The sequence below is a fragment of the Anser cygnoides genome, chromosome 8 (assembly GCF_040182565.1).
Source record: "Anser cygnoides isolate HZ-2024a breed goose chromosome 8, Taihu_goose_T2T_genome, whole genome shotgun sequence".
In the NCBI taxonomy this organism is placed as follows: domain Eukaryota; kingdom Metazoa; phylum Chordata; class Aves; order Anseriformes; family Anatidae; genus Anser; species Anser cygnoides.
In genome coordinates, this window is record NC_089880.1 from 3463572 (window position 1) to 3490492 (window position 26921).

At 36.2% G+C, this 26921-nt stretch overlaps 1 protein-coding gene across 4 annotated transcripts in view; it reads right to left on the reverse strand.

The window, feature by feature from the left end:
• DPYD (dihydropyrimidine dehydrogenase) overlaps window positions 1–26921 on the reverse strand; it is a 352519-nt gene that overhangs the window by 206398 nt on the left and 119200 nt on the right. For all 4 annotated transcript variants that reach the window (XM_013186603.3, XM_048067133.2, XM_013186607.3 and 1 more), the window contains 3 exons: window positions 26507–26703; window positions 22431–22512; window positions 19111–19198 (listed from right to left, as the gene is read on the reverse strand). In XM_013186603.3, the coding sequence (XP_013042057.3) occupies window positions 19111–19198; window positions 22431–22512; window positions 26507–26703 (367 nt within the window). The remainder of the gene's footprint in view (window positions 1–19110; window positions 19199–22430; window positions 22513–26506; window positions 26704–26921) is intronic.

Genomic DNA, 26921 nt, shown 5'->3' on the forward strand with positions numbered 1-26921 from the left:
TGGGTCATGATTCCTGTCCTCATCATTTTGGTTTGTGGATATTGAGTTAAACTTTAGCACTGCATATCTGAACCCAGCACTGACCTTCTCCTTTCCCTGCACCCAGCAGGAGACTATCCCATTCCTTTGTTTCTCCTTCAGAGACTGTTTTAATTCTACTGGGATCCTCTTCACCAGCAGTGGACTTGTCATCAAGAGGCACTACTGATTATCTTAGCTCTTACTCGGTGCACTGCTGTACAGGTTCGCAAGCAGATAAAAGTGTTCCCCCAGCGTCAACTAAAAAAAAGGAAGTTATATCCATTTCCTGATGAACCATGGTACCAATCAAATTGCTTGTACATGTAGTCACCACCAGCTCATATGTCAATGGAAATCCAGTTGTTTCCTGCCTTGCCCGCCCCTTTTTAGAGTCATGCTGGAAGCACTTCTGGCATTGCACAAAGTGATTGTTAATAGCCCAAATGTACAATGGTTGTTAAAACTGTCTGTTACCTGGCTGTTAAGCAGTACCAGAATGACCTCAGTTGGCCTCATAGACAAGCAACTTGATCCAGTCAGAACCTGTCTTGCCATTAAGGCCCACCAGTAAATCCTTTGGCTACAGGCTGCCTCATTTGGTCCAACAAATGGTCATAAACACACCACAAATCTGAACACCTGCTTTTATAATAGCACACTGGTTCCTTGCCAAAAAGCTAGCCACTCCCCACAGGGCATGACCACTTCCCTTACTTCCTCGGGATTTGCAGGAAGAAGAACATGGGAACTGCTCCTGACCCCATCACCTTCTCATTCTAGCTCTTGATTCTTCTGTTGATCTTATTTTTCTTGCTCATATTTTTGCTCTGAGAGCATGTAATATCACTCTGGTTAGGGTGACAAGCTTTCTCACCCATTCCTGACCAAGAGATCCTTCTGCCTGGGAAAACACTAACAATGAGCTTCTTTTGACACTGGATATTTATGTGGCCCTAGTGCCCTTTGCTGCATCTCTGGGTGATTTCTAACCAGGCCTTAATGTGATCCCATTAGTTATCCTGCAGCTTCGGGAACATCTAACACACACCCTGCCTGAGTGAGTACAGCTACGATATAAACCTTATGGTTCTCTGGTGCCTCCTCTTAACTTTTCTTAGTGATAATTCAGACATCAGACTGGAATCCAGCTAAAGGATGAAGCTTAAATATCCTTCTAGGTGCGCAGAACAACAGTTTGTTCATCATCTGAATAGGCAGTGCAGTGTGCAATGTGTCTTTACAGTGAAGCATTCAAGAGGACTAAGCAAAATAAACATCATTCTTTTGTTCAGGCATGTTTGCTTGAGCAATGTTATACAACTTTAGGCCAAGTTTCATCTTATATTAGAACGGAAAGCAATGCCTTTTAGATGGCACAGGAGTTGAATAACAGGACTTTGAAAATTACAGAAGGCAGGTAAGAATATTATAGGGTGTTCTATAGGTGATATAATTGCAGTTATTTTCGCTAATAAAAATCCATTGAAATTTGGATTTGAATTACACATAAAAGTAGCCATAGGGCTGTGCATCTAAAATCTCTGCTGAGTACTCGATTCTCATCTAAAAGTGAAACCAGAATTGAATAACCAGCAGCCAATGCTACTCCTCTACAGTAAGAATAACTAATACAGAGGGAGTGAAATGAAAAAGCTAGCAATGCATTTCCCCCCCAGCATATCAAGCAGGTTTTCATATGGAAGCAGTGGTCATCAATCACTACCTCATTACCAACCTGTCATCTGGGTTTAGGCTAAATGTATTCTGGCTTGCTGCCATACTAAATGTTCAATGAAACATCCTTAAGGCTCTCTACAAGTTCAGCTGAAGTCGCACATGCTATACATCAAAGAGGAACATTAGCGTTATCATAGCTTAATAAATAGTGCCATTCTGGCAATGTAATCCTGTGTTCTAGAGCTATCTTCCATTCCCAGTACTATACTGCTTAAGTAAACAATCTTGCTGTCTTGTGTGAAGTTTATTTAGTGATAAATGGATGTAAAGATAATTAGTCATACTGTTACAGATATACTTCCATCCCTGCTGAAGAACATGGGCAAAAAATAGCATAGAATTTCAAAAGCACACAATGACATAATGAACTTCATCTTGAAGCATTAGTTCATAATTCCTGCATATTGTAGTATATTATCCAAGTTTCACTGTGTTGAGAAACTGATGACAGTAAAAGGACCTCAAATCAATGCATTTTCAAAATAACTTTATCTTGAATATGGGACTTTTGCATGCCTCTGGGATGTACACAGCAACTAAAATGCTGGCAGTAGGAATTCCGACATCTATGAACGCTACTTGCTTTGGGAATTACTCCAGACTCCAATAACAATACTCATAATTAGTCCTTCATTTCCATGCACGCTTTGAGCTCTAAGTCCTGAATCTGTTTTCAGATTTTAAAAACATCGATAAAAAATACATCTAAAGCGGTAGAAGCTTCAAGAGGCACCTTAAAATAAAACCTAAGTACACATTCTCATATACGTGAATCAGTTTAGCCCATGCAAAATATTATAAAATAATGAAAAATGAACAGACATTGTGATTGAGGTGTAAAACTGGTTATAAAATATAAAGTTCTTACTTCAAAGTCGCAATTCTTACTATTACAGACCAAGTATTAAAAATATGCTCCATTTGAGAAGTGGGGCGAAACATTATTATTGAGATCTTTCTCTTTTCTTTTCCCTCCAGACTATAAAGAATATTTCTTTGCTCCAAACCGGAGCTCTGGATGTGCATATTTTGGCATGGACAGTGTTAAACCTTCAGGAAGGGCGATACCTCAAAACTACCATTTGTTGCTCTCTTGTGCTCTGCTTTAGGAATCATAACAGACTGAGCTGCAAGTTCCTCTAGGTCTTGTTCCCAGTATCATCTTCCTCACTGTGGATAACAAGGGATAGTGAAAAACTGTGTTTGGATTTCTGCATGTCTTCTTTACATAAGAAACCTTCAAAATCATTTTGGAGCATGTCTGTCTTTTTCTATACTGGATAGATCATAGACTTCGCTGTCTGACCAAGGAATTTGAATCCAGACCCTTCAGTGCAGAAATTATCAGATATACAGTGCTTCTGTCAGTGTTTGCTTCTGACGGTTCAACTTGGCTGTTAGTCTAAATTACTGGAACATCCACACAGCATTACTATAAATTTTGATTACCTAATTCTTTAGGTTTCTTTCTTTCTTCTGTGCATACCCCCTCCCTCAATATCCCTATAAATGTATATGGGTCAGGATCCTGAAAGAGTTCAGAAGACATTATGTCCAGCTGTTCTTCCATATGTTCTCTAGACCAACACCTGCTGCAGGGATACTACCCAAGATCTCATAGTTGGCAAGCTGCTCTAATTCCACTCAATTTGTAGGTTGAAAGGTCACCCCTTCAACGTAGTCAGTTTGTGGCTTCCACATTAAAGAAAGGGAGTTGCTATCACTGCTGAAGCTCTTTTTCATGAAAACCAGTGACAGTAAACCAGATGCCCTCTGCTTTCATAATTGCTTTAACTGTCTAGTACATCTTACAAAAATAACTTTTAGGGCCTGATGAGAGGATGAGCCAACCTCTACATGAACAAGAAAACCTTCTAACTCAAAGCTATGACATTACTCAAGGACCCTAAAGAACTGGCTGAATTTATGGTCTGAGGACAAGATTAATTTCCTCTTCTTTTTATTTCAGAGATACTATGAAAAGAGAATTGAAGATAAAGAAGCTTTTTTTCTACTAACTCCCACTATAGACGAGCCTGTAAGATCAAAACGAGATGAAGAACAGAGTAGAAAAGGCTCTGTTTGAAGAAAGTAAATGCTATGAATAGAATCTAACAGGATCTTAAACAAAACTTCTGATAAACAATGATGATCCTAAGCATCTAAACTGTGCCAAAACCCGAAGAAAAGTACTTTAGATGCTTATTGAATTTGACTGAACAGAAAAGTAAGGAAGTGGGTAAGATTAACACAAATATTAGGTGTAGGTTTATGGAACAGCATAGAACAGACCAATAGCATATTTCCAAATATTCCCCATTGGAAAAAAAAATTGCTCCATAGTCACTGATCTCACAGAAGATGAGAAAATGGGAAAGCAGACTGTATCTTCCTCTGGCTCACCTTACTTATTTCCCAAACTGGAGGAAAGGCAGTTTTCTGCAACATGGGACTCAGGGCACTCCAGCTTGTCTGAACACATGTTGCAGTTTCATGGAGGTGAGTCTGCACTGTCATTAATTAGCTCTGTGTGACCTAAACTCTGTAGAAGGTCTGGACAGAACCAGGGAACCTGGCACCAGATCGACAGACACAGAAACATACCACAGAAACAGCAACGTCACTTTAGAAAGCAAGCATCTGCAAGACAACCTCAAATTGTGGCAAAGTAAAATCTCCATCTACAAGTCATTGTTCAGTTCCAGACGTGCAACTTAATGTAGGGAGAAGAGAATTACACCCTTGTTCTTAGAACTGTATTTATAGCAAATTTAGAAAACATTAATGATATTTCCTTTTAATGATATTTTCTTCTAATGACATTACAAATTAATTAAATCCATTTTCCTGATTTCAGTGTTAAAATTCCATCAATACAGTTTTTCATTTCTATTGTATTTCTAAGAGAGAATCCTTTCTGTTTATTTGTGCAGTTTCAACAGCTGTATATGATGCAAAATGCAAACATTTAAGGGAAGTTTCAGCATATTAAGTTTAACCCTCATTTCTGTCTTGGATGATAGATGTAAGAATTCCAACTAGGTTGATTTTATGAACCGGTTAAATGATTTGTATTCAGAGCAACATTAAAAATCCCCATGACAAAGTGTACTTGAACAAAAATACCCTGCTTGTGACACATCCCTTACAACTAATGTGTTTTCATTTTTCACATGTTGCATCTCATTTATTTTATTCAGGCACACACAGTTAAATCTACAAGATATGGTAAGCTTCCAATACCTTTGAAATAATAAATCATTTCTTACAGATGTTTTCACCCACTGCAAGGCTGCTGCTCATTAATCAAACATTATCAGTATCTATCACTGCCCACTGCTAAACTGGAAAGGCACCTCATTTCAAGTTTTGACTTTTATTCTGCGGTTAGTCCCTGACCCTTATACTACTGTATGCTTATTAGAAATATGGACCCCTATTGCACAGTAGATTTTACTAAAAGGAATTTTAGAAAGAGTTTTATACAAGAGGTAGCATATTGTTCTTTGAGAACTGGAGGAAACAAAGTCAAGCTGCTTTGCAAATTGGTGATATAAACGCAATCATATTGACTTCAGTGCTCTTTTCCAACATGTAAGTAAAATGTTACCATGTAAGCAAACTATTTCTGGTCTAGATCTTTTCATATTTGAAACTTTGAAATAAATCTATATTAGGCACTATGCAAGATATGCTTCATTTTTGATAAATTATTAAAATTTCATTTCAGAAAACAGCAAGTTAGACAATACATCTTTAACAGCATAGTGCTGTGAGGGAAAACTATGAAAATTGTGCAAAGCGAGTAAGAAGTTATCCGGTAAAAAAAAAAATCGACTTTCTTGTGATTATTCACAAATTGCCAGATTTGTGCCAATTGCTCCCTTTACCAAATAAAGTTTACATTAACTAATTTGGTATTTTGGTTGTTTCGCATCCTTTTCAAGACGCTGGAAGAGAAATGCAATTTGGGGGAGCAGCACTACATTGGAGGTAGTTAAGAATAAAGATTTCTGTAGCTCCAAGGTATGGTTTGAATGTTTGGATGGCAAGAATATAGTCAAGCTTCTCCACAGTGCTTTTACGGTGCCGAGCACTTTTATCGCACTTTCAGTGTTAAGTCTCACCATTCCCATTTGACAGCAGAGAAGAATGAAGAACAGACACAGCCAGGAGTCCCACAGCTGACAAGGAAACTTAAGGCCAACAGCTATAGCCTGTGTCTCATGCTCAGCAGAGCACCAGACCACACTACTTGCCTCCAGTGATCCACTGGGGTGCATGATATATTTTTGTTATTAACCAAGTGAAAAATTAAAGGCAATGAAGGTGGCTTCCAGTTAAAGCCAACTACTACTGGCTTCCACAGCTGCAATTCACTCAATTCTACCTTAACTAAACATTTTGTTTGCATATTCTATAGCTTTCTGAATGAACACTGAACGCCACACTTGTATCTATGATTATTCACTCTGCAAGGCTGATTAAACACATTCCATTCTTGCAAGCATGGCAGGTCTACAGAAGTGACTGAGCTACAATGTGTATTTTCTATGCTTCAATACAATAAAGGGCACATTCAGCACATGCAAAGCCCCATATTTGCATTTGAAAAATAAGGAACCAACTTGCCAGTGTAGTGGGTGTATTAAGACTCCCATGTCCCTATGATTTAAAAAGTGCTAAGATTTCAAAATTTCCTTTACTTAATTTTATTGGGCTTTCCAGAAAAAGCTGTGCACAAAGAAGGCAAGGCTGGTAACAATCAGGGGTGATTTCTTTAGATTCTACGTACTGGAGGAAGGAAATCAGTTTTTTTAAATGCAAATTAACTCCAAGCGTTATTATCAAGTAGCTACAAGAGCAACAAAACAGGCAGGAACTTTATCCCAGTGATTAGTACAGACACTACAACTGAATACCTCCTGCTTCCTGTGCAAAACGGTCACTGTGCAAGCCCTGCAAACTCCTTCCTACAACCAGCAGGCAAGAACTCAAACTCTGGATATAAGGAGATGAACAGGCAACTTAAAGTCCCATAAACTTCTGGTTCTGTAGCAGTCATGAACTCAAGCTCCCCACACTAACCCCGGCATAGCACACAATGCCATGAGCTCCTGTGCTGAAGCTGCAGAGGCAGCCACTGGGATGGGGACGCCTGCACTGGAAGAGGCTGTCCTGAGCCATGCATGGAGCACTTGAGGGATGGCCACCACACCTGGGGGAGGGTGAAATCACCATAACTGCCTAAAACATTACTCAGAACAGGCATCAAAGTGCTTCACATTTTGGACTCTTCCTTTCTCCTTAGCCAGCAAGAGTTTATTCTACAGCACAGCTGCAGAACACCAAACTAAGGAGCTGCAAGCAAAGTGAAAATGTAAACAGCTGTCCTTTGGTTGTCCAACTATGTAAACGCTTCGTTTGCTTTGTTTTTAAAGCAATCCTTACCAAGCTACCTAAAGGTTAAGAAATCTTTTCCCAGATTAAAAATTTAGCTATTAGTTTTCTTCTACAAAAAGAAAAATAATAATAATTTATTAGGCCATAGTAGGGGAATCAAGCCTGTGTGTCACAGCAAACACAAAAGTAATCATGCCTAAGTCAATTGTAAATTGAAATAATAAATTGTAATGATTTACAATGTCTAACTGATAAACAATATAGAACTATAAAATCAGAACTGTTTCTTTTAAAAGATATGCTCTGTTCTCATTCAAAAAATTCAGTAATTTGAGAAAAAGCTAGGAATACTGTACTATTGAGAAATTGTCTTTGATAATGGTTAATGATGTCATTTAAACTTAAACAACAACCAGGTTCTTAAATTTTACTATCTACTAAATGGTTAGAATTATTTAAAAATACACATCATGCTCAAGTAAACAACCATCTCTTATCATTAGTTACAAAACAACAATGAATTATTCCTAACAAGAAAACCTTAAGAAATTTGCAATGAGTTATACTGTTTTCCATTACATCAATTAAACAGTAACAAATGCAAAGCTTTGAAAACCTTAAGAAATTTGCAATGAGTTATACTGTTTTCCATTACATCAATTAAACAGTAACAAATGCAAAGCTTTGACAATTCTTAGAAACGTTGTAATGCACCGAAAGTTCCTACATTCTAAGTAACTGGTAATTTCAGCATAATTGCAGTATTAACATTAAAGATGAATTGACTGAAACCTGTTGCTCTCTAAGTTCTCATTATTTTTTTTTCTTCCTATGAAAATAATCACCAAAGATCATTAGAGGGAATGTTGAGCCATCATACTAACTGTTGAAATGCATTTTCACATTCTCTAATGGTTCATGTTCAGCTTGCTATATTTTTAGCACAAATGAATGAACAATAGCCAAAGGATTTCCTGTGAATGAAAACACTGTCAAGGACAATGTTTGGAAAATATTTTCCTTTGTTAGATAAACATGTAATTTGTATTACCATTATCTGAACACTCTGAGTACTTACGATGCTTATTTCTGTCTTCTAATCTTGTAAACATTGTTTTATAAGTACAATTTACAGCAAATTTAACATTAATACACTGAAAGCAGTAACAGTACAAACAGTGAATCTTAATTACTGCACAAACTCCACACCTTATGACGTCACTCTTATTCCAAGGAAGAGCCAAATTTTGAGTAGGGCTTGATACTACAATATGTACACAGAGGAATATATATATGACTCACGCACAAGGAAGGTCAAATTTGGTCTCAAGCCTACAGAATACCCCACTGTGCTACACAAACCCAGAGGAATATTTGCATACATTAAATTTTTTTCTCGTAAAATACTTGCCAGGTAACACTTATTATATACTTATTATAATACTTATAGGCACTACTCTAGTTATATACATAATATTAATATTCATTATTAACATATACATTAACACAGTGTCTTTTAATTTCACAGTGAAAACAACTACATGACTAGCATCTCTGAAAAGTATAGATTACAATAGTAAAGATCACTTTTCAAGTATCAAGACCATGACAAGTGGTTAAAAACCTTGGACAATCTCTATCCACTCAAAATTCAAAAGACTGCAACAAAAATATTTACATAGCTTCACTTAAAATTACTTACTACAGTGAACATTCAAAATGTTTTTTTGTTTTGTTTTGTTTTTTTTTTTCCAGATACTGGCTGCCATTAAAAACTACCATCATGTTAAAACTAAAGAGATCACTGACACACAATGCTGGAAGGCAATAGACATCCTTTCCTGCAGTGATAGGAGGTATTTCATGGTAGCAACACTGAAACATCATTGGATAAGAAAATACTAATGGAATAGGAAAGCTTTTCAATTAACGTGTTGAGCTGGAAGGATTGATGGATTCCCTCTGGCACAAACTGACAGCAAGGAAGGCCAGCAGGTTACAGGAGGCCCTGAACTATGAATCCCACCCAGACAAAAAGGATCACTAGAGCATTCCCCAAGTTATATGAAGGACCAGAACCATCTTCAGGAACACCCAGGTGTCAGGAGACTTCCCTGAAACAAGATAGCTGCCCTTAATTATACCAATCTGGTCCTGTGTCAACAAAGAGCTGACTACCAAGCAAGGATGGCACGAGAAGCAGATGAGTGAGAAGCATAAGGCAATAACCAGGTCAGATAGAAGCGGTGTGCCCTGCCTGGCCCAGCAGTGGATTCCTAGGGACCACTTGCCTGAAGCAGAGAAGTGGCAGAGGAAGAACGTTTCCCACAGCAAACTCTAAAAGTCCATCAACAAACACTACAAATCCACCTCACAAATTCAGATTTTGTCGTAGCTTGTCAATGTAATCCAACAAGCAGATAGATCGCTTGTTGAGTGGGCAGTGAAGGGAATGTGAATTCACAAAGATTTTATTTGAGGCATTATTGTGTACAGGAAGACTGTTTAAAACTTTATTCATTAACATCTAAAAGTGCTTGTCATTTTCTCACCAATAATTGGCACTAAACAAGTGAGATTTTTATATACAACCTACTTCTGTACAATCTTAAAATAAATGCAACAAGCCCATGATTTAACTAGCCTAAGCAAAGTGATGGAAAGTAAAGAATTTCTAAACCCATTTTTTAAATATTCTATTGTATCAGTCCTCATATGGTTCAAAGTAGAAAACCTTTTCAAAAAGTGTCTGATTGCATTAAATGATTCCATTTGTATTGGACGATACACACACTCCCTACAAAGAAAGAGAATTCAACTGAACTAAAGGGTTATGTACCAACTGATATCTGGACTTTATTTTGGCTGTTAATTCCTTGTCTGATCGGTTGTAATTCTTTGTCTGGTACTAAGCATGTAGAAGCAAAAAGATGGCAGCACAACTAATACTTCTATATCTAAACAATAGAAGTAATTGTGTGGCTCGTGTGGAATGAACTTTTGGAAATAACAAGCATGCGAGCAAAACTCTTTTTTATGCGTAGAGCACCAAAAGGTGTAACATCAAGAATGCAAAACTGCAGTATCTAACATCGCTATTTTCTTCAATATTTTCTTTTCTTACATATTTCTCAAACATCAAAATGCTTTAAAATAGCTGCTTGACTAAATTTCGCAAAACATCAAGTATACAAACCTGCAGTCTTTAACATCACTGTTTTGTTCAATATTTTCTTTTCTTAGGTATTTCTCAGACATCAAAATGCTTTAAAATAGCTGCTTGACTAAATTCCCCCCAAAACACTACATAATCTTAGAGTAATTAATCTTCTCATATATTAAAAAAATTAACTACTCAAAACAATAGGTACCAAATTGATTTTGTCATTATATTTAGATGAGCATTTCTTCAGGGAAACGGTCCAACATCTTAGAAGGAGACAGGAGAGAGTTTTGTAAAACATGTGCAGCAGAGATTGTTATGCTAAGTAGTTTTTTGGTAGGAAAGATAAGTAAATAAGAGCATGAAAATCTGTGTAATTTGCAAGTGAATAAATTAAGGATGCCCAAGGGCAGATTACTAGTTTTTTGGTTTTTTTTGAAAGTTTCCTACGATTATTAATAATAAATAAGCTGTTTTATTCATCTGAGCCCTAAAAGCTTTCAACTGCCTACTGCTTCCGATGTGTATTAGGAACGTTCCACCAATAACCAGAGCAGCAGTAAAGACCACAGAAATGGAAGAACAGATTACTACAAATGCCAATAGTAGGAAAGGATGCCTCAAGCATAAAAATTCTTGGATGTATGTACATCACTGGTCTCCAGGAAAGATGCTGCACTGGGAATAGAAGCAAGTTCAAACATCTGCTGTAAGCATGTAAGAACAGGTTCCCTTCACAGATTTCCTTTTCTAATATAACTATATTCCTTTTGCATTTTTAATAATATTTTTAGATTAAAGAGATGCATTAGATGAGAATAACATGAATATTGAGGACTAACACTCTTTGCATCAGAATTGATTTATGGTGCAATTTGCTTATAATGCTCTTCCCATGAGACATGAAAAAACACTAGGAAATGTGGCATTAGGGAGGGGTGCATTAATTCCCCAAGCTGTGAGACACAAGTTAAGGCTCTGCAAGAGATGGACTATAAAGATGTCCTATACTTGACTGCACAGACCTTTGTGAACCTTCTTCCTCAGGACTTTGTTTCATGCCGTTGTAGTTCAACGTGCAGTTTTGATTCTGTTCTGCACTAAATTGCTCCACTAGCCTTCTCATGATCTTTATTTTAAAAAAAAAAAAAGAAAAAAAGAAAAAAAAGCAAACTATTTTTTAATATATAGATAGATAGATAGATAGAATTTATTCTCTTTACTGTGTGGTAATACTGAAATATTTGGAATTGGCTTTGTCCAAATCCCACCATTGCTATCTTTGTCACTGTTATTCTTCAAATTGTTCAAAGTACTCTCTTTGACTTTGGAACTCATCTTCAGGACTTCATTCTCATGTGCATAGCCAAAGTCTCAAAGCTTTTTGAAACTAAATAGATTTGAATATTTCTTTTAGTCACAACGAAACATAATTCCAAGTGTCCTCCCCAGTTATGCAGCCTTTATTATCTTTTACTGCATAAGCATACTGAGGCCTGTAAAGCCACTTTCTCACCATTTAAATGCTGAGTGAAAAGTGCTGTTGTTGCAAGATTCTGGGACAATGACAATAGTTGTCTACAAGTGACAATAAAAACAACCCAGATACTAAGCTACACACACAGTCATTTTGAGTATCTAGCTGATTATGTTTCTAACTACATCATTCTTTCCTGCACAGCCTCCAACATATATTTTTTCTTCTGCTTATTGTGTTTTATCTGGTCTTCATGGTTTGGCTTTTTTGCAGTAAAAACAGCATCACCCGTGAAGTGTCAAAATACTGGTGACATTATAAAATAATAAAAAATAACAGCAAATAACCCTCTAATAATAGAACTGAAGATCCTAGAACACTAAGGCTGTGCAATGCTTTGTACTGCAGTTCCATCTTTAACCAAGATGCATTATATTTTACATGACTTGCTACATTACTGCTGATTCAAACAGGTCTTTGCAAAGAGGCCTAAAAGCATAATTTTAGGGGTCATCTTACATGCCATGAAACAAAAAACAATTTTGAAATACAACCAATCAACAAATAAATCCTGGATATAGTTTCAAATAACTCTGCCTTTAAACTTTTCCCTTTGGAGGTGATAACTGAAAAAAAAATGATGAGAAAAAGAAGACTCAGAAATATAAGGTAAAACAAAATCAGAGAAACAAACAAACAAAAATCTGTTCAGAACCTGAAATGAGAACAATTTTGAATATGACATATTTCTTCCATAAATGTTTGTGTTGGCCATGGGCCTACGGGCCCCATATGCAGATTTCATGTCCTCCAAATTTAGTTTATGAATCAGGAGTACGAAGCACAATTTTTTCCTATAGCACAAGTAAAATGAACATCTGTTCACTTTTTGCCACGTAGGTTTATATCTGTGTGGGTGGGTGTGAACAGAGCTCTTGATGTGTAATATTCTTCCCATCTGCACACCAGGTGGCACTGCATAGTTAATCAGAAGATAATAACAGGCATGAGGAGATTACTTACTTTTTGGGGAAGAGACAGTAAATCAGTCTCACAGATTTTTGTTGTTGTTGTTGTTATTATTTTTATTAAAAAAAAAGGTACATCAATGCTTGGACTTCTTTTTTTTTGGGGGGGAGGAGGGGGGGTGGGGGTGGGGGGGGACCGGGAGGGTAATTTCATTCCAATCAATGAAATAAAATAATTAGATTATTGTTTGAATGCTATGTTAATTAACTATGAATGATTGCAATTATCACAAAGGTTCTTTCCACAGGGGATTTCTTTTTATTTTTTTTCTTTTCTTTTTCTTTTTTTCCTCCAATGTATAGTCTTAATCCTTTGCAAGCAGGACATACTCTTTATGATACATCCAAGCAACAGTCTCTGCTTGGATTTCCTCTGTACGTTCATATAAACTACAATTCTGCAGTATTTAAAAGAACCTCTGAATGCCCTAACACAATAAAACAGACTCTACAGTGATCTAAAATCACAAGATGGAGGAAGAAACAAGAAAGCCTTGTTACTAGCTGCATTTTGCACTACAATGAGAAATTAATTAGAAAGTTAGGAAGGTCCATAAACTTACAGACAGTAAGTAATCTGTCCTGAAACAGTCTTGTGGCAGGTGGCAAGGTGTGTGGGAGGATATCGGCAGGTACCTGTCACGGGTGTCTCCTCCAATAGTTTTGAACTTCACCCCTGAACAAGTGCAAAATCCTAAAAACCTGATAGAATGTTTGAGAGTCGTATGCCCTGACCCTGATAATGCCGGAGAACGGCAGCTTGCAGCATTGTGCTGGGTCCTGGCTTACTCCTATCAAACACTGTTTACCATCATCCAGCACCTTGAAGAGAGGGAGGAAGTCTCTGAATCTGATGACCAGATAACACATGCTGTGACTGACCCAGAGGATCAACCAACTATGGTATCAGTCACCCCCATAGTCAAGTCAAAACAATGGAAACGGAAGTCAGCTTGTTTGGTAAGGGAAGAAGCCTCTCCTAAGAAGGAGGGAGGAGAAGGCAGACACCTCTAAAGCAGAGCCATCACAAAAACAGCAGGAAGAAGAGATGGAAATCATAAAGGAATCAGAAACCACTCGATCCCTATCCCTGAGTGAGCTGCGAGAAATACGAAAGGATTATGGTCGACACCCAGGTGAACACATCCTCACCTGGCTGCTTCGATGCTGGGACACTGGGGCCAATAGCCAACAATTAGAAGGCAATGAAGCCAAACAGCTTGGATCCCTCTCTAGAGAAAGGGTCATTGACAAAGTAATTGGGAGAGGGGCACAGGTTCTCAGCCTCTGAAGGCGACTCCTGGCAGCTGTGAAAGAAAGGTATCCCCATAAGGAAGATATTGTATATCAAGTAGGCAAGTGGGCCACTATGGATAAAAGTACTTAAGTAATTTCTGGAAATGATGGCTTAGATTTTTTTTCAATCTTTTAAAAAATTAAAAAAAAAAATCTTTGAAGACACATTTCTACATGATCTTTATGAAAAGAGAACATAAATGTTATAGAAAACCCCCAAATTATGACAAAATGAGACAGAATACATATACAGGTTTGTGTAAAAGTCTGTAGAGAATACATTTAAGGTAATAGTCTTTCTATATATTTATTTGAATGTCATATCAGACATTCTTAAACACTTTAAATTATTTAGGTCATTCATTGTCATTCAATTAAATAGCTGCATAAAAATTGGTTTGTATTTTCTCTTTCAAAAAGGTTCTACAAAATGCTTTGTGGAGTCTTTAAAGACAGAACCACAGAACCCTGTTTTGCAAAGAATGTAGCTAAACTTCAAGAAGTAATAAAAGCCTAGCATTTCCGCATTTGCTCTGATAGCAAAGTGAGGCACATACACATGGATTTTTTTTGGTAAAAATCTTAAAATATTTAACCCTGGAAATCAATCAAGAGACACAGTAACACAAAGTGATCAGGCCACCCTGTTCTTTGTAAGACACTGCATTACTTTTCTGTCTTTGAGGACAACTTGCTCTCTCCTCAAGGTCCTCACCTCATCATTGATTTACCCTGACTTTAAGCGTACCACTTCTCTCTTGCCCTCAGTCTCTACACAATGCAGTGTAGATTTGAGATTTTTTTAAAAAACAAAATTTTCTGATTTGTCTGGTGGTTTTTTTTGGTAAGATTTCTTACCAAAATGTAAGTTGATTCAAGGTAGAGTAGGTGGAGTGTAAACTACCAAATCTGGAAAAGAAAATATCTGTTTTTTATGAATAGTTTTAGAGGTCAGTTTGAAAACTTTCCACATCCAATTGGGATACTTAATTCCTATTCATCAGTGCTTACGATTAACAAAATAAAACCAAAAGACTTCTAACTGGAAGATGAAATGAGTATTGAAATGACAATTTTAAGGTCTCTATTCTACATCTCTAATTCTTAATTAGCATTTTTAATTGCTCATTGAAGTAACACTCAAAGTTTAGAAATTGCACACAACTAAATGACAATGAAAAGAATCAAACAGTAGAGACTCCTAGAATCTATTTTACAGATTGTTCCTCTTTAGTTTTTGCTGCTGCCTTTTTGTCTTGTGAAAATATTTTGTGTGCTATTGTTTATCATAATTTTTAATGCAAAAAAAATTGATATTCATAGGCCATCCTTTAATGTAATATAATTAATAACCTTTTAATGTTAGCTGTAACCTGAGATCAGGACTGCTAGAGAAAACCAGAAGAATCTGTACTCTCTCTTAGGTCCTTGTATGTGAAACAAGATAATGTCTGCTGTGAGATGTTGCTAAAATATGTCTTTGTAGAGCAGAAACTGAGAGGACATGAGAGTAAATGACGGACAGGGAAGCGGCAGTTAGCATACTGAACTTTGAGAAATAAACATTTAGCATTATTCAGTACAGCACTAAGAACTAGTTGTATGAAACACTTCAGATAAACTGTTTAGATAAGGAAAAAAAAAACACAAAAAACCATGATATTGAACGAAAGAACTATGAAAAGTTAAATAAGGCAACAGATAATCCTGTGACTGAGATATTTGCCTACCATTTCTGTTCTCAGTGTTGGCCTCCAGTGTGCCATTGCTAAGTCTTGATCTCCTTCATTACCATTAACCAGGTAACTATGAAAGCTTTTCCACACATCTAGTCATCTGTACTTGTAAACCCAGATTCCATATTAGTCTCTATCACGTTATACATGAAGCCACAGCCTTTTTGGAAATTGAAGATGGTGCAAAATAAAATAGTGCAGAGGTAAGGTGTGTAACTTAAACTAAGACAACAGAAGGTTGGTGGCATACCCTGGCCATCTGTTCATCTTCAGATCTAGTACAATGTGTTTTTCTGAGTTTCAAATAGTGACCAGACTTACTGGCTGCAGAGTGTCATTCACCTTAAGATAAACACCATCATAGTCTCAATGCCTCAATAACCAAAGACATGGAACTAAGCATCATTTTTTATTACTACTTATTTATTTTAGAGAAAGGCTGATTATGTATCATTTTGAGAATTTGGGAATTCTTTGCCTTTCAGGTCTGAAGAAGAGCAAATACATCGACTACATCACACTCTTAATACCTTTCCAAACAGCATTCATTAACAGCAGAAAGAAAGAAGCATTTCATGGGAACATACGCTACGAAGTTTTAAACCATGCTAGTCAGGTAGCTGATATTTCACTAAAAATAAATAAATAAATATTTTCTTCTTTTTTCTTTTTCTCCTCCACACTAACTTCCTTTGTTTTTGATGCACACAACATATCTAGAATTCTGGAGAGGTGTTGTCTTTTTTTTTTTTTTTTCCTGCCAGTACAGAAACATAAGTATAGCTAGCAAAACTTAAGCTATTACTACTGCTCCAACAGAAATCCTTTGCTATTCATTTCTCCTCAATATGGTCATTTGCCTCAGTCACCTCTGCTGCATGTTTTACTTTCCACAGATCCAGCTGAGGAATGCACTTCCCCTATCTCATGCAACATTCCCTCAGAATAATAGCTTTTTTCTGATATCTAACTGTGTTAATACAGGTTTCCAAGTTCTCTTTGAATCTCTACCTGCCCTCATATAGCTCTCTATTTACAAGTGCTCTTCAACTTCAATAATCACCTGGACTATTGCACAATCCTGACTGATAAATTCTTGAGCTCCACCTCATTTGCAAGACTAAATATTGTTCTCTTCAAAAATCATGTTGCTATGAAAAAATCCTTTCAAAATATCCCATCCTTTTCCCATCTGGGACTTCATCTTCTTTTATGTTTCCATTCATTTTTTTGCTCCTCCGCTACTAGGGAAAACCATAAACTACCATATTTATTTCCCATCAAGGTATGCATTCATTCAGAAACAAATTTCCAACTAACTTAAAAACAAACAAACAAACAACACTTCTATTTTATGTAAGTAGTATTCTTTAATTATGTTACTTCCAAGATTCAGCATAATGTCCACAGTAGCAATTTGCTAAATATATGTTTGTTCTGTAGACAAAGAGCAAATAAAGAAATACAGCATGGACTCATTATGGAAAAACAGGTGTTACTGAGAGTTTATAAATGCTCTATTGCATTAATACATCTGAAATTAGAAATCTGTAACTCCTTGGTTTGTCCTCCATCTTTCACTACCAGTATGCAAGGCCATGTTACTGACAAGTGCCCTACAGAATTCTGTGAAAAAGAGATGACAGGCAGACATGGGGGTACAAAGAAGGACCAACCTCATCACAAATGCAAGGTAGCTACCAGTAAAAAAACTTTGTAGGAACACATAATCCTTCATTAGCATTTATGACCTCTGTTTCCTAATGCATTCAGTGAACACATGGTTTACAGAAGAATTATGCTTCAGATAAATTCTCTTGTTTACTAAAGCTCTGGCTCTGTCCCTTTGCCTAGTGTTTGTATGGCAGAATGTTGTCCATATAAAATATTTTTTATTAGAAATGTATATTAGGATAGCTTTATTAGGGTCAGAAAATAAACCCACATATACAATACAAACAGTCCAATCCTACGTGCAAAGTGCTCAGTGGTCTTTTTTGCTAACCTTTAACTGAACATTTACTTCATACGTCTGAGTCAGAAATATGGGGATATCATGCTGATATTCCAAAAATGACTGATAATTTTTTCCTAATTGCTAGACTGAGAAAACAAATGTTTATTTATGCATCAATCCCTAATTGGTGAGATTCCAGAAAGCAGTTTAAAAGACAGATTAAAACAATAAAGAAGATAAGCTGGTCCATTGCCTTGCATAAAATTGCATCAAAATATGATACAACAGAAATTCCTCCACATAGGTCTTCAACAATGTGAGAATTTAAGATTATATAAATCATGACGGTCTGTACTATAATCACATGATGACAGAATAGACCTGCAAAGCTTATTATACTGCATACCCAGATGGTAAACAACAGTTGTCACTGTACTAAGAGTTACATCTCTGTAATCAATAATAGGAAGGAGGAACAGTTGGACAACTTGTTTCCTATTATGTTCACTTAGGCAACGTCTAGATCAATAAAGAACATTAAGCCTCATACCAACTGTAGACGATGCCTGCTCAACATGCCTATCATATGGTAGTGATGAGTCCAGCTGTACTTCAAAACACTTGTGAATGGATAACAATTCTAATCAAATGTTAAAAAGAAGTAATAATTCAAATAGCAGCCAGGTGCAGGACTTCTTTAGCATATGAGAGAATACAGACCTATGATGCCAGTTTTAGTATAACTCAAAGTTAGGTTATTTTGTTAACCCATCCCATAATTGCGTTTCACTACAACCTATCTGGAAGATGCTACGTGTTTTATATAGAGGAAAGAAAAAGAAATCAAGCATGGTATCACTGACTTGCACGCATATAGACTCAGTAATTATATGGGTAGAGTAAGTTGTTCACAGAAATTGAAAACTGAACCTGTATATCACATTTCAGCCAATATGGCAATTAATTACAAATAATTTTTCAGTTCATCTATTTTTGAACTATTTAAATAAAAAAAGGAATCAAGCCATTCATCTACTTTCTTGTCTTACTTAAAAAATCTATCATATACATATAAAAATTGTAACAAACGGATGTTTCAATAGCTGTATTAAAGCCCTAGCTTTGTCTTCCTATTTTTAAAGAAAAAAAAAATCACATGCCATATTTTCTTAATGCTTCAGATTGAAGCTGTCTCACATCATATTATTAACACAGATATAAGTCCCGGTTTATTCTTAGACAGTCATTCAATTTCAAGATGACAAAACACATGAGGAATGAACTATTCTTACCTATTCCAATAAAGACTGCTTTATAGCCATCTTCTTTCAAGGTACGGAGTGTCATTTCATCCATTGCAAGACCTTTACGAAAAATTACCTGAAATAATTAAAGATTAATTGCTTTTAGTTTGGTAGTGTGAAAATCATTATTATTGTGTCCTCCATTCTGACACCTTGTAGGGCCTTCCAGTGAACAAGCAAAGCAAATTGCTCTTTTTTTCCTCAGGCCACACTTAAAAGACTATATTGGCTCTGATTTAAGCAAGTGTCCCAAACTAGATCCGGGTAAAAAAATACCTTTAGATCATCTTCACAGCCACCACAGTCTAGCTTGGTTTCTATTGTAAGCTAAAGGAGTTAATGAAACAAGCTAAACAAACAAAACCCGTCTATGGAACACAATACTGGGGCAAAGCTGAAAATGGCAGTTTTATACTGTGAGTAAATCACTGTATTCGGTACTGACTACAAAGGGTAATATTCCCAAGTGAAAATCAGAATTTAAGAAACATGATGTGGAAGCAAGAACCTAGTTTAGGAAATGTGTGTGCTAAGCAGAATAATCACCCCATACAGCAACTGAAAAAACAAGCCTTTTAGGGTAATGCAGAAACATCCGTGAAGGTATGAGGCTCTTACAAAGAGATAAAGGAAATAAAAGGCACAACACTACCCTGTGTTAACAGGGGTTCTGAAAGAAAACCAAGTGATGTTTTCCAGCATAGTATCAGGCACTTGGCCGTTCTGCAGAATGCAACATCAGTCCCAAAGGAAGGATGGTGTTTCTTTGTGCTTCACCCTCAAAGCTCACAGCCTGAATTTTGCAGAGACCACTAGCTAGAACACCTTTAGGCCAAAAAACACTTAGTAAAGCCAATGGTGGTTTTGTGGATTCAGAAACCCTACCCGCAAAAACCGGGCCAGAAATAGCAGTAAGTCTGAAGAAGTAAGTATCCTACTTACTCATAATGAAGCATACTATTCTGCACAGCAAACTAACAAAGATTTTCAAAATTACAAACGTGAACCGTTTTGATATCAACTTGCAATTGTTTAATTCTAATTTAGACAAACAACAGTACCAGTGCAGTCACTAGTATTACTGAAAAAAAAGTCCCAGTAAGAAAAATGCACATATAATCTATAATGTTACAGTGCAACCAATACTTCCAGAAACAAAAGGTGAAAAATGTATATACAGTAACATTCCACCAGCAATCCGGTTTTGAGCAGCCACAGCACAGGCTGACCGACTACAGCTGTTCTAAGAATGAAAGGGCGGAGCGTTTCCTGCGTGTTCAGCAAACCAACTATAGTAGTGTTCTGTACAGATGTCATGCAATTGAAGATGCACACACCTTTTGCTCATTTCTGCCAACCCTAAGGCTTTTGAGTACATAAAGTGTATATGATTCCTCTTCTGATATTTTGTACTTCTGGACGTAGGCATGTGTGTTTTTATCTCCCAATTTTAGACTCTCTGAACTTGCTTGTTTTCCCCCAATTTGTGTTAGATCACTTGTGCATTCACTTCACAAAACGCCAGGCTCGACTGTGTAAGCACTATGCTTTGTGAACTTCACAGCCTAGTCTTCATGTCATTGCATACCTTGTTTGCTGTTGAATCTATCTGTATTCCATTTACTACACTTTTGAAAATGTACTTTTGCCTCAGCTGAAAAATAGCAGATGTAAAATACAGCGTACAATACCTAAAACACAGGCTCCTTTTTTCTTTTTTCTTTTGTAGATTTTGTATAATTTCTATTAGAATTGCAAAAGCCACATACAGTTGTAATCCTTTCAAGAAAACAGACTACAAGCTCACTAGCAACAGAATGCATTCCATAACTGGTCATTACACATTTTTTTCATCCTATTGTGTACATATGTTATGAAAATCTAATGAAGGAATTTAAATGGCAATACTATTTTATGTGAGGTTTCATCATAATCCCAGGGCCCAGCTCTGTAATCCTTATTCACCTGACTAATTCTTACTAATTTCAGTAGAATCACTTGAATAAACAGCGGTATTGAACATGTAGACAATACAGCACTTTCCACCACAGATTTGAAATGCTTTAAGTAAACACCAGAAAATATTTTCAGATTATAGAGGTATAAAGCTAAAGGACTTAGTTAACCAGCTTGCCAAAGGGTCAATTACAAACCAATGGCAGAGCTTGGAAGCAAATTTACATTGAGATTCTCTGCTGCACTACAAAACAACAACGGACTTGCCGGTCAAGATGACATGGTGGCTCTCCTTCTGAAGAGGTGGTCATAACTGCTTACCTGGGGGAACTGAGTTTTGCAGAGGGTTCCCAAGAGTCTACGCTCAGCAATTTTGTCTAAAATAGGCTCACTGCTCTGTTTTTAGCTGCATGCCTAGCAGCAGGTCCATTCCATCAGTCTTTAAAGATACATTTGTAATCCTTTAAGACTGAAAAAATGGATCTGCAGCATTTAGGCCTTGCCTTACAACTAACCTGGGCAGGATGAGGTTCTCACTTGGGTCTCGTGACAATAGTATACTGCTTTTATGGTATGAATCAACATGTAAGATTCCTGCAAGATTTTCTTGCTTGACTGACTACTTTAGTAACATGCTAAAATTGTTATTACCCCTACTACTATTACTACTCAAAAATTTAGTCCAGTGATGCATTCTACATCTATAACATCTATTAAAATGTGCAGCAGTTGTAAATACTATCTGAAGTTTCAGCTCAGTCCCTAACATAAAGCAACATTCCCATAATCTACAATCAACACACGTTTAACAGAATAATGCATAACTACTGCTTTCCAAGAAGTTGAATGACTGCTATTGTTTATAACAGATGATCATGTTAACACTTTATTAATTGTATGCATTTTATTATAAAATTAACTCAGATGCAAGACTATTATAAATCATTAAGAAAAAACTCAGGGAGAGGGAACAGAAGACAAGGGGGAAGTATCAAATATGAATGTCTTAAGTAGTGCCAGACTTGCATGAAAAAAACTCGATTAAAAAAATCAAATCATTCCAATAGCTACATTGAACCCCTAAAGCAATTTAGGAATTTGTTTCTTACAGACAATTAATCACATGCAGGCATGCCAGATGAAAACTATTGATTGCCCTTTTCCAAACTAGTGGCATTCAGACAGGAGACAGACAAATGCCCTGAGCAAGAGGAAGCATCTTCCTGCTTCTGTCTAGTGTAGCTTTTAATTGTTCTTTACTAATGTGCATGACATTTTGCTGTTAATCTTTGGCACTATTCTTGTTCTTTTTTTCTTTGAGCTATACATAGGCAGGATATATTTCTCATTACCTTCACTCCAAGGTCCTTCATAAGCTCAGCTTCAAAATTCACTACATCATATGGCAATCTGAACTGAGGGATTTCAGATGTACTGAAATACATAAATAAATACAAAAAGAAAAAAAAATGTAAAACACTTCCAGCTATTAGAAAGAAAGGATTTTAGTTGTTAAAAATTAAATGCTTATAACATATCTTTCTTAATTCTGATGTATTTGAATGGAAAAGCTTGATGGTGAGCTTTTTATAATTGTTAGAATGACAAAAATGAATTATTCACACAATACTAAAAATACAGGCCAGGAGGCAGTACCTTGAAGCCAATCTTGCCCACACTTGTAGGTAATCCTTTAACAGATGTTAAGCTTTGATCCAAAAGAGCTTCAGCTCCATTCTTTTTGTTCACCAGAAACATTTAACACTAACACGTAAAAAAACTTATGACATCCTTTTAAGAAAAGGTCTCATGGCTACTAAAGTAAGGTGATCTTCTAGAAGTCATTCATTAAGCTATCCAATAAGAATCAAATTTGCCCTAAATAAAACAAAGTGGTGCATATGCTATTTTGAGCAATGGTATTTAAAACTGTACTCTCTTCCATTTCTACTTCATAAAAAATTTATGATCTTTTAGGATGTACAAAGTCAGTAATTTTCTATCAGCTCTTAGATTCACGACTGCTTTTTTGCCTTAATCTGCTATTATTAGCTGGCATTTTACCTCTTTGGTAAGATTAGGAATGACATCTTCAAGTTTCCAGCACCATGGGTTTTCTGTAATGGATAACTCCAGTGCCAGCACAGAAGCTAAGTTTATATATACTATGTGATATAGATCTTTATGTCCAATGAAATGACATCTACATGTGCCAGTTCAAAATCTCTCTTGTAAAGCACATTACAGGTGTTTACACAGTGAATCCCTATTTTAGATACTTTTATTCAATGAAGATAAGAAGACCAAACATGTAGAAAAGTGAAAGTTTCTCCCCAGATATTTCTAAGCTTCAATTTAAACTATTGTCAAATTAATAGATTTAAAATTTCCATAACAAAGCAATGACCCAAGAGATTGATCTTAGTTTTATTTTACATGTTGCTAGTGACCATCCCATCTTTAGCATTCAACTTAGGCCAGAAGGATATTTTTTTTTTTTGGTAAGTTGCACCAACCTTAATTATATTGATAAGAAAATGGTGTTCCTCCTCATAGTTTCTAATACAGACCATCTTGCACCTTTTCTGACCAGTGTGCAATGAAAAATGTTCTAAATATCAGATATAATGAATGTGTCATGACAATGCAACTTTCATAGGTCATGCTGAGTAAACAGGTGTCTGAGACAGAAAATGTATGATCCTACAACAGAGATTCAATTTTAAAAATAATTAAAAAAAAAGGAAAGGTGTACTTTATCAAGCCATCTATGTGTTTGCTGATGACCTGTCATTTCTCTAACTCTTGGAAGAAGCCAAAAGAGCACTACCAGTGTTATGTCACTGTCACAACTCGTAGACGCATTTTTCCCCTTACTAAAAATTTATTTACAGTTTTGTGCTATGGACTATACATGTTCATATAAACATAAATATACATGCATATGCAAATATAAACAACTGTGTGGAGCCACATGCATGTACATTTATCATGCAAATAACCATTCTATGAAAGTCAACTTGTACATCAGTAATTCTGCTACAATTTCTTTCAGCAGATGAAGACAGTCTCTGATGCTGGTGGAGATGCAGGAGAGAAGGAAACACATCTGAGGTGCAGGTGGGTAAAGAAGAATCTTGGGTGGGAACATAGTTCCATTACTTCATCTCTTCCACAAATCTGATCTAAGTTAGAGGAGCTTGGACAGGTGCCTGGTGTTTCTTGGGGATCACAAATTACTTTTGCCCAAGGGACACACCTCTGGCCTAGTAAAAGCAATATTTAGGAATGCTGAAAGCCAGTAGCATAGCTAGGAGGATGAGCAGTGAAGCTTGTTCACTGTCTCTAAGCAAGAGCATGATCTGCTCACGTCTACTCTATTACAAAGCATTAATTTTACACAACTGTTGAAATGTAAGAAAATTTGCCTGTGAATGTGAAAAACATGTCCAGACAACCAGGGTTATGCTAGGCTTAAATATCTCACCACTGAAATTGCAATCATTAAACAACTTTCTATTATCTAAATATTATTAAAGTCAGCTATGTCCTAATATGTATGACTGTACATCCTAGTTAAAAACACTTGAAAAGGCAGAACAAGTTTAAAAGGACCTAAGCACTGCCCTTCCAAACAGCTGACTCTAAATACAAAATTAATTTGCTCGTTAGCCATTTGCAACAGTTTATGAAGCCTTGAAAACACACCCATCAATAACCTAAGCTTGTTAAAAGATGTACTGCAAAGATATACAACTACAAAAATGGATGATTGCTGCCACAGGACAGCCTCCCTTCTGTTCCAAGATTAAAATAAGGACGAAAGGAACTGATGCCCTTAAACCAGATGTGAAACTTTCTACAATGAATGAAAGTAAAAATTGACCATGAATGTTGTGTATTCTCGAATGTAACTAAGACATGGTGACGTGAACTGCTTGACTATTATGGATATTCAAAGAACAAACAAAATTTTTTTTTTCAATAGAATAAAAAACTGACTAAGATTAGTTTTAAATTCAAACTAAAACATCAAGATGCAGCTTAAGATCACATTGCTTCAAACATGCAGACAGCATTATAAATTGTAAGCAACTGCTAAAAGTACTGTATTGCATTGCTGAATCTTACAAGAGTCTAACCTGTCACCAAGTTTCATTATTTACTACTACTTTTCAGCAATGAAATGGATTTTAAATCCATGTATTTATGAAAAGATTACAAGCTACTCTACAGATGAACAGGTTTTTCATACAGTGAGTTTTCAAACCTTTATAGCAACTAGTTCAAGTAAAAGGGCTTCACATAGTTAAATGCCTATGTATTAACAACTTGATAATTACATAGAATACTTCTGAACCTCACTGGGAAAAATGCAAGTAATCAGTTCAACTTCTTCAGCATTGATTCTCTATCTTCCAGAGCTCTGAATAAGTATTTGACATTATGACATTATGGACCAAATTCATTAACAGTGTCAACGCTATTGATTTCAGTGATGCTGCAGTGAGAGAAATGTGAGTGCATCACCCGTCTTTCTCTCTATTACTTTTCACTTGTTATTTTGTAAGCACTTCAGTGTGGCTCCATCCTTAACAAGTAAAATTTAATTTTGATTTTGAATTGGCTTGTATCCATTCATCAGTTTCTGAAATACTTTATCTTTTATTTAGGAATTCCAACCAGCTTATAAGATGACCTCAACAAATGTTACAGTAGTAAATATTCATCTTCTAGTATAGAGAACATGATACTGAACCTGAAGCATGTAAATATCATCCAAAAGCTTACCATACTGGCAAACTGCAAAGGCGCTTTTCTCTGTTTTCTTTATAATTTGTTGAAAGTTGAGAATTGCAGGGTGTTGATTTTACTCTTACAGTATGGTTTACTAAAGCTACAAGTCCAGGCAGACATAATGGATTTATTCATTGTCACCTTTATTTCCATAAAGCAGTTCATAAAAACATTCTAAATTTAAAATTTCCCTTGAAATTAGTATGTTTAAAGAATTTTAAACATATAGTATTTATATACACACACACACATATATATATGAATATATATATACATATATAAATATAGAGAGAGAGGGAGGATGGGGCCAAACTTTTCTCAGTGGTGGTGGCCAGTGATAGGACAAGGGGTAATGGGTATAAATGGAACCACAGGAGGTTTCATCACCATATGAAGAAGAGCTTCTTTACGGTTCAGGTGACAGAGCACTGGAACAGGTTGCCCAGAGAGGTTGTGGAGTCTCCTTCTTCGGAGACATTAAAAAATCTGCCTGGATGCGATCCTGTGTAACACGCTCTAGGTGACCCTAGAGCTCATTGTGTAGGGCTACAAGTATATATATATACATACATACATATATATATATATATGTGTGTATATATATATATATATATTTTTTTTTTTTTTTTACCTTAAGCCACCGACGTACTCCTGCTTTTCAAATATGGTGATGTTTGTATAGCCCAATCGAGCCAAAAAAGAAGCACAGCTTAAACTTGCAGGTCCTGCACCAAGAAGAGCTATCTTCACGTGATAGGCTTCAGGCATATCTTCTAGAGGAGGCAAGGAAGGGTTTCTGATCTGAGGAATATTCATAGCTTTGAACACCTGAAAAAGAATACATTCAACAGGTTACATACTTCACATTCCCTCTTAAAATTTTGAGTAATGCAGTGGAAGTTTCCACTAGTACTGTCACATATGCTTGACGTATTATTGCAGAATGCTTCACAACTTTATAGGGATTCTCAACTGATATGATACGTACATTTATGAGGGATGTTGTAGGTACAGGATTTTGTCCTCCTGTGGTTCTGTTTGTCTTA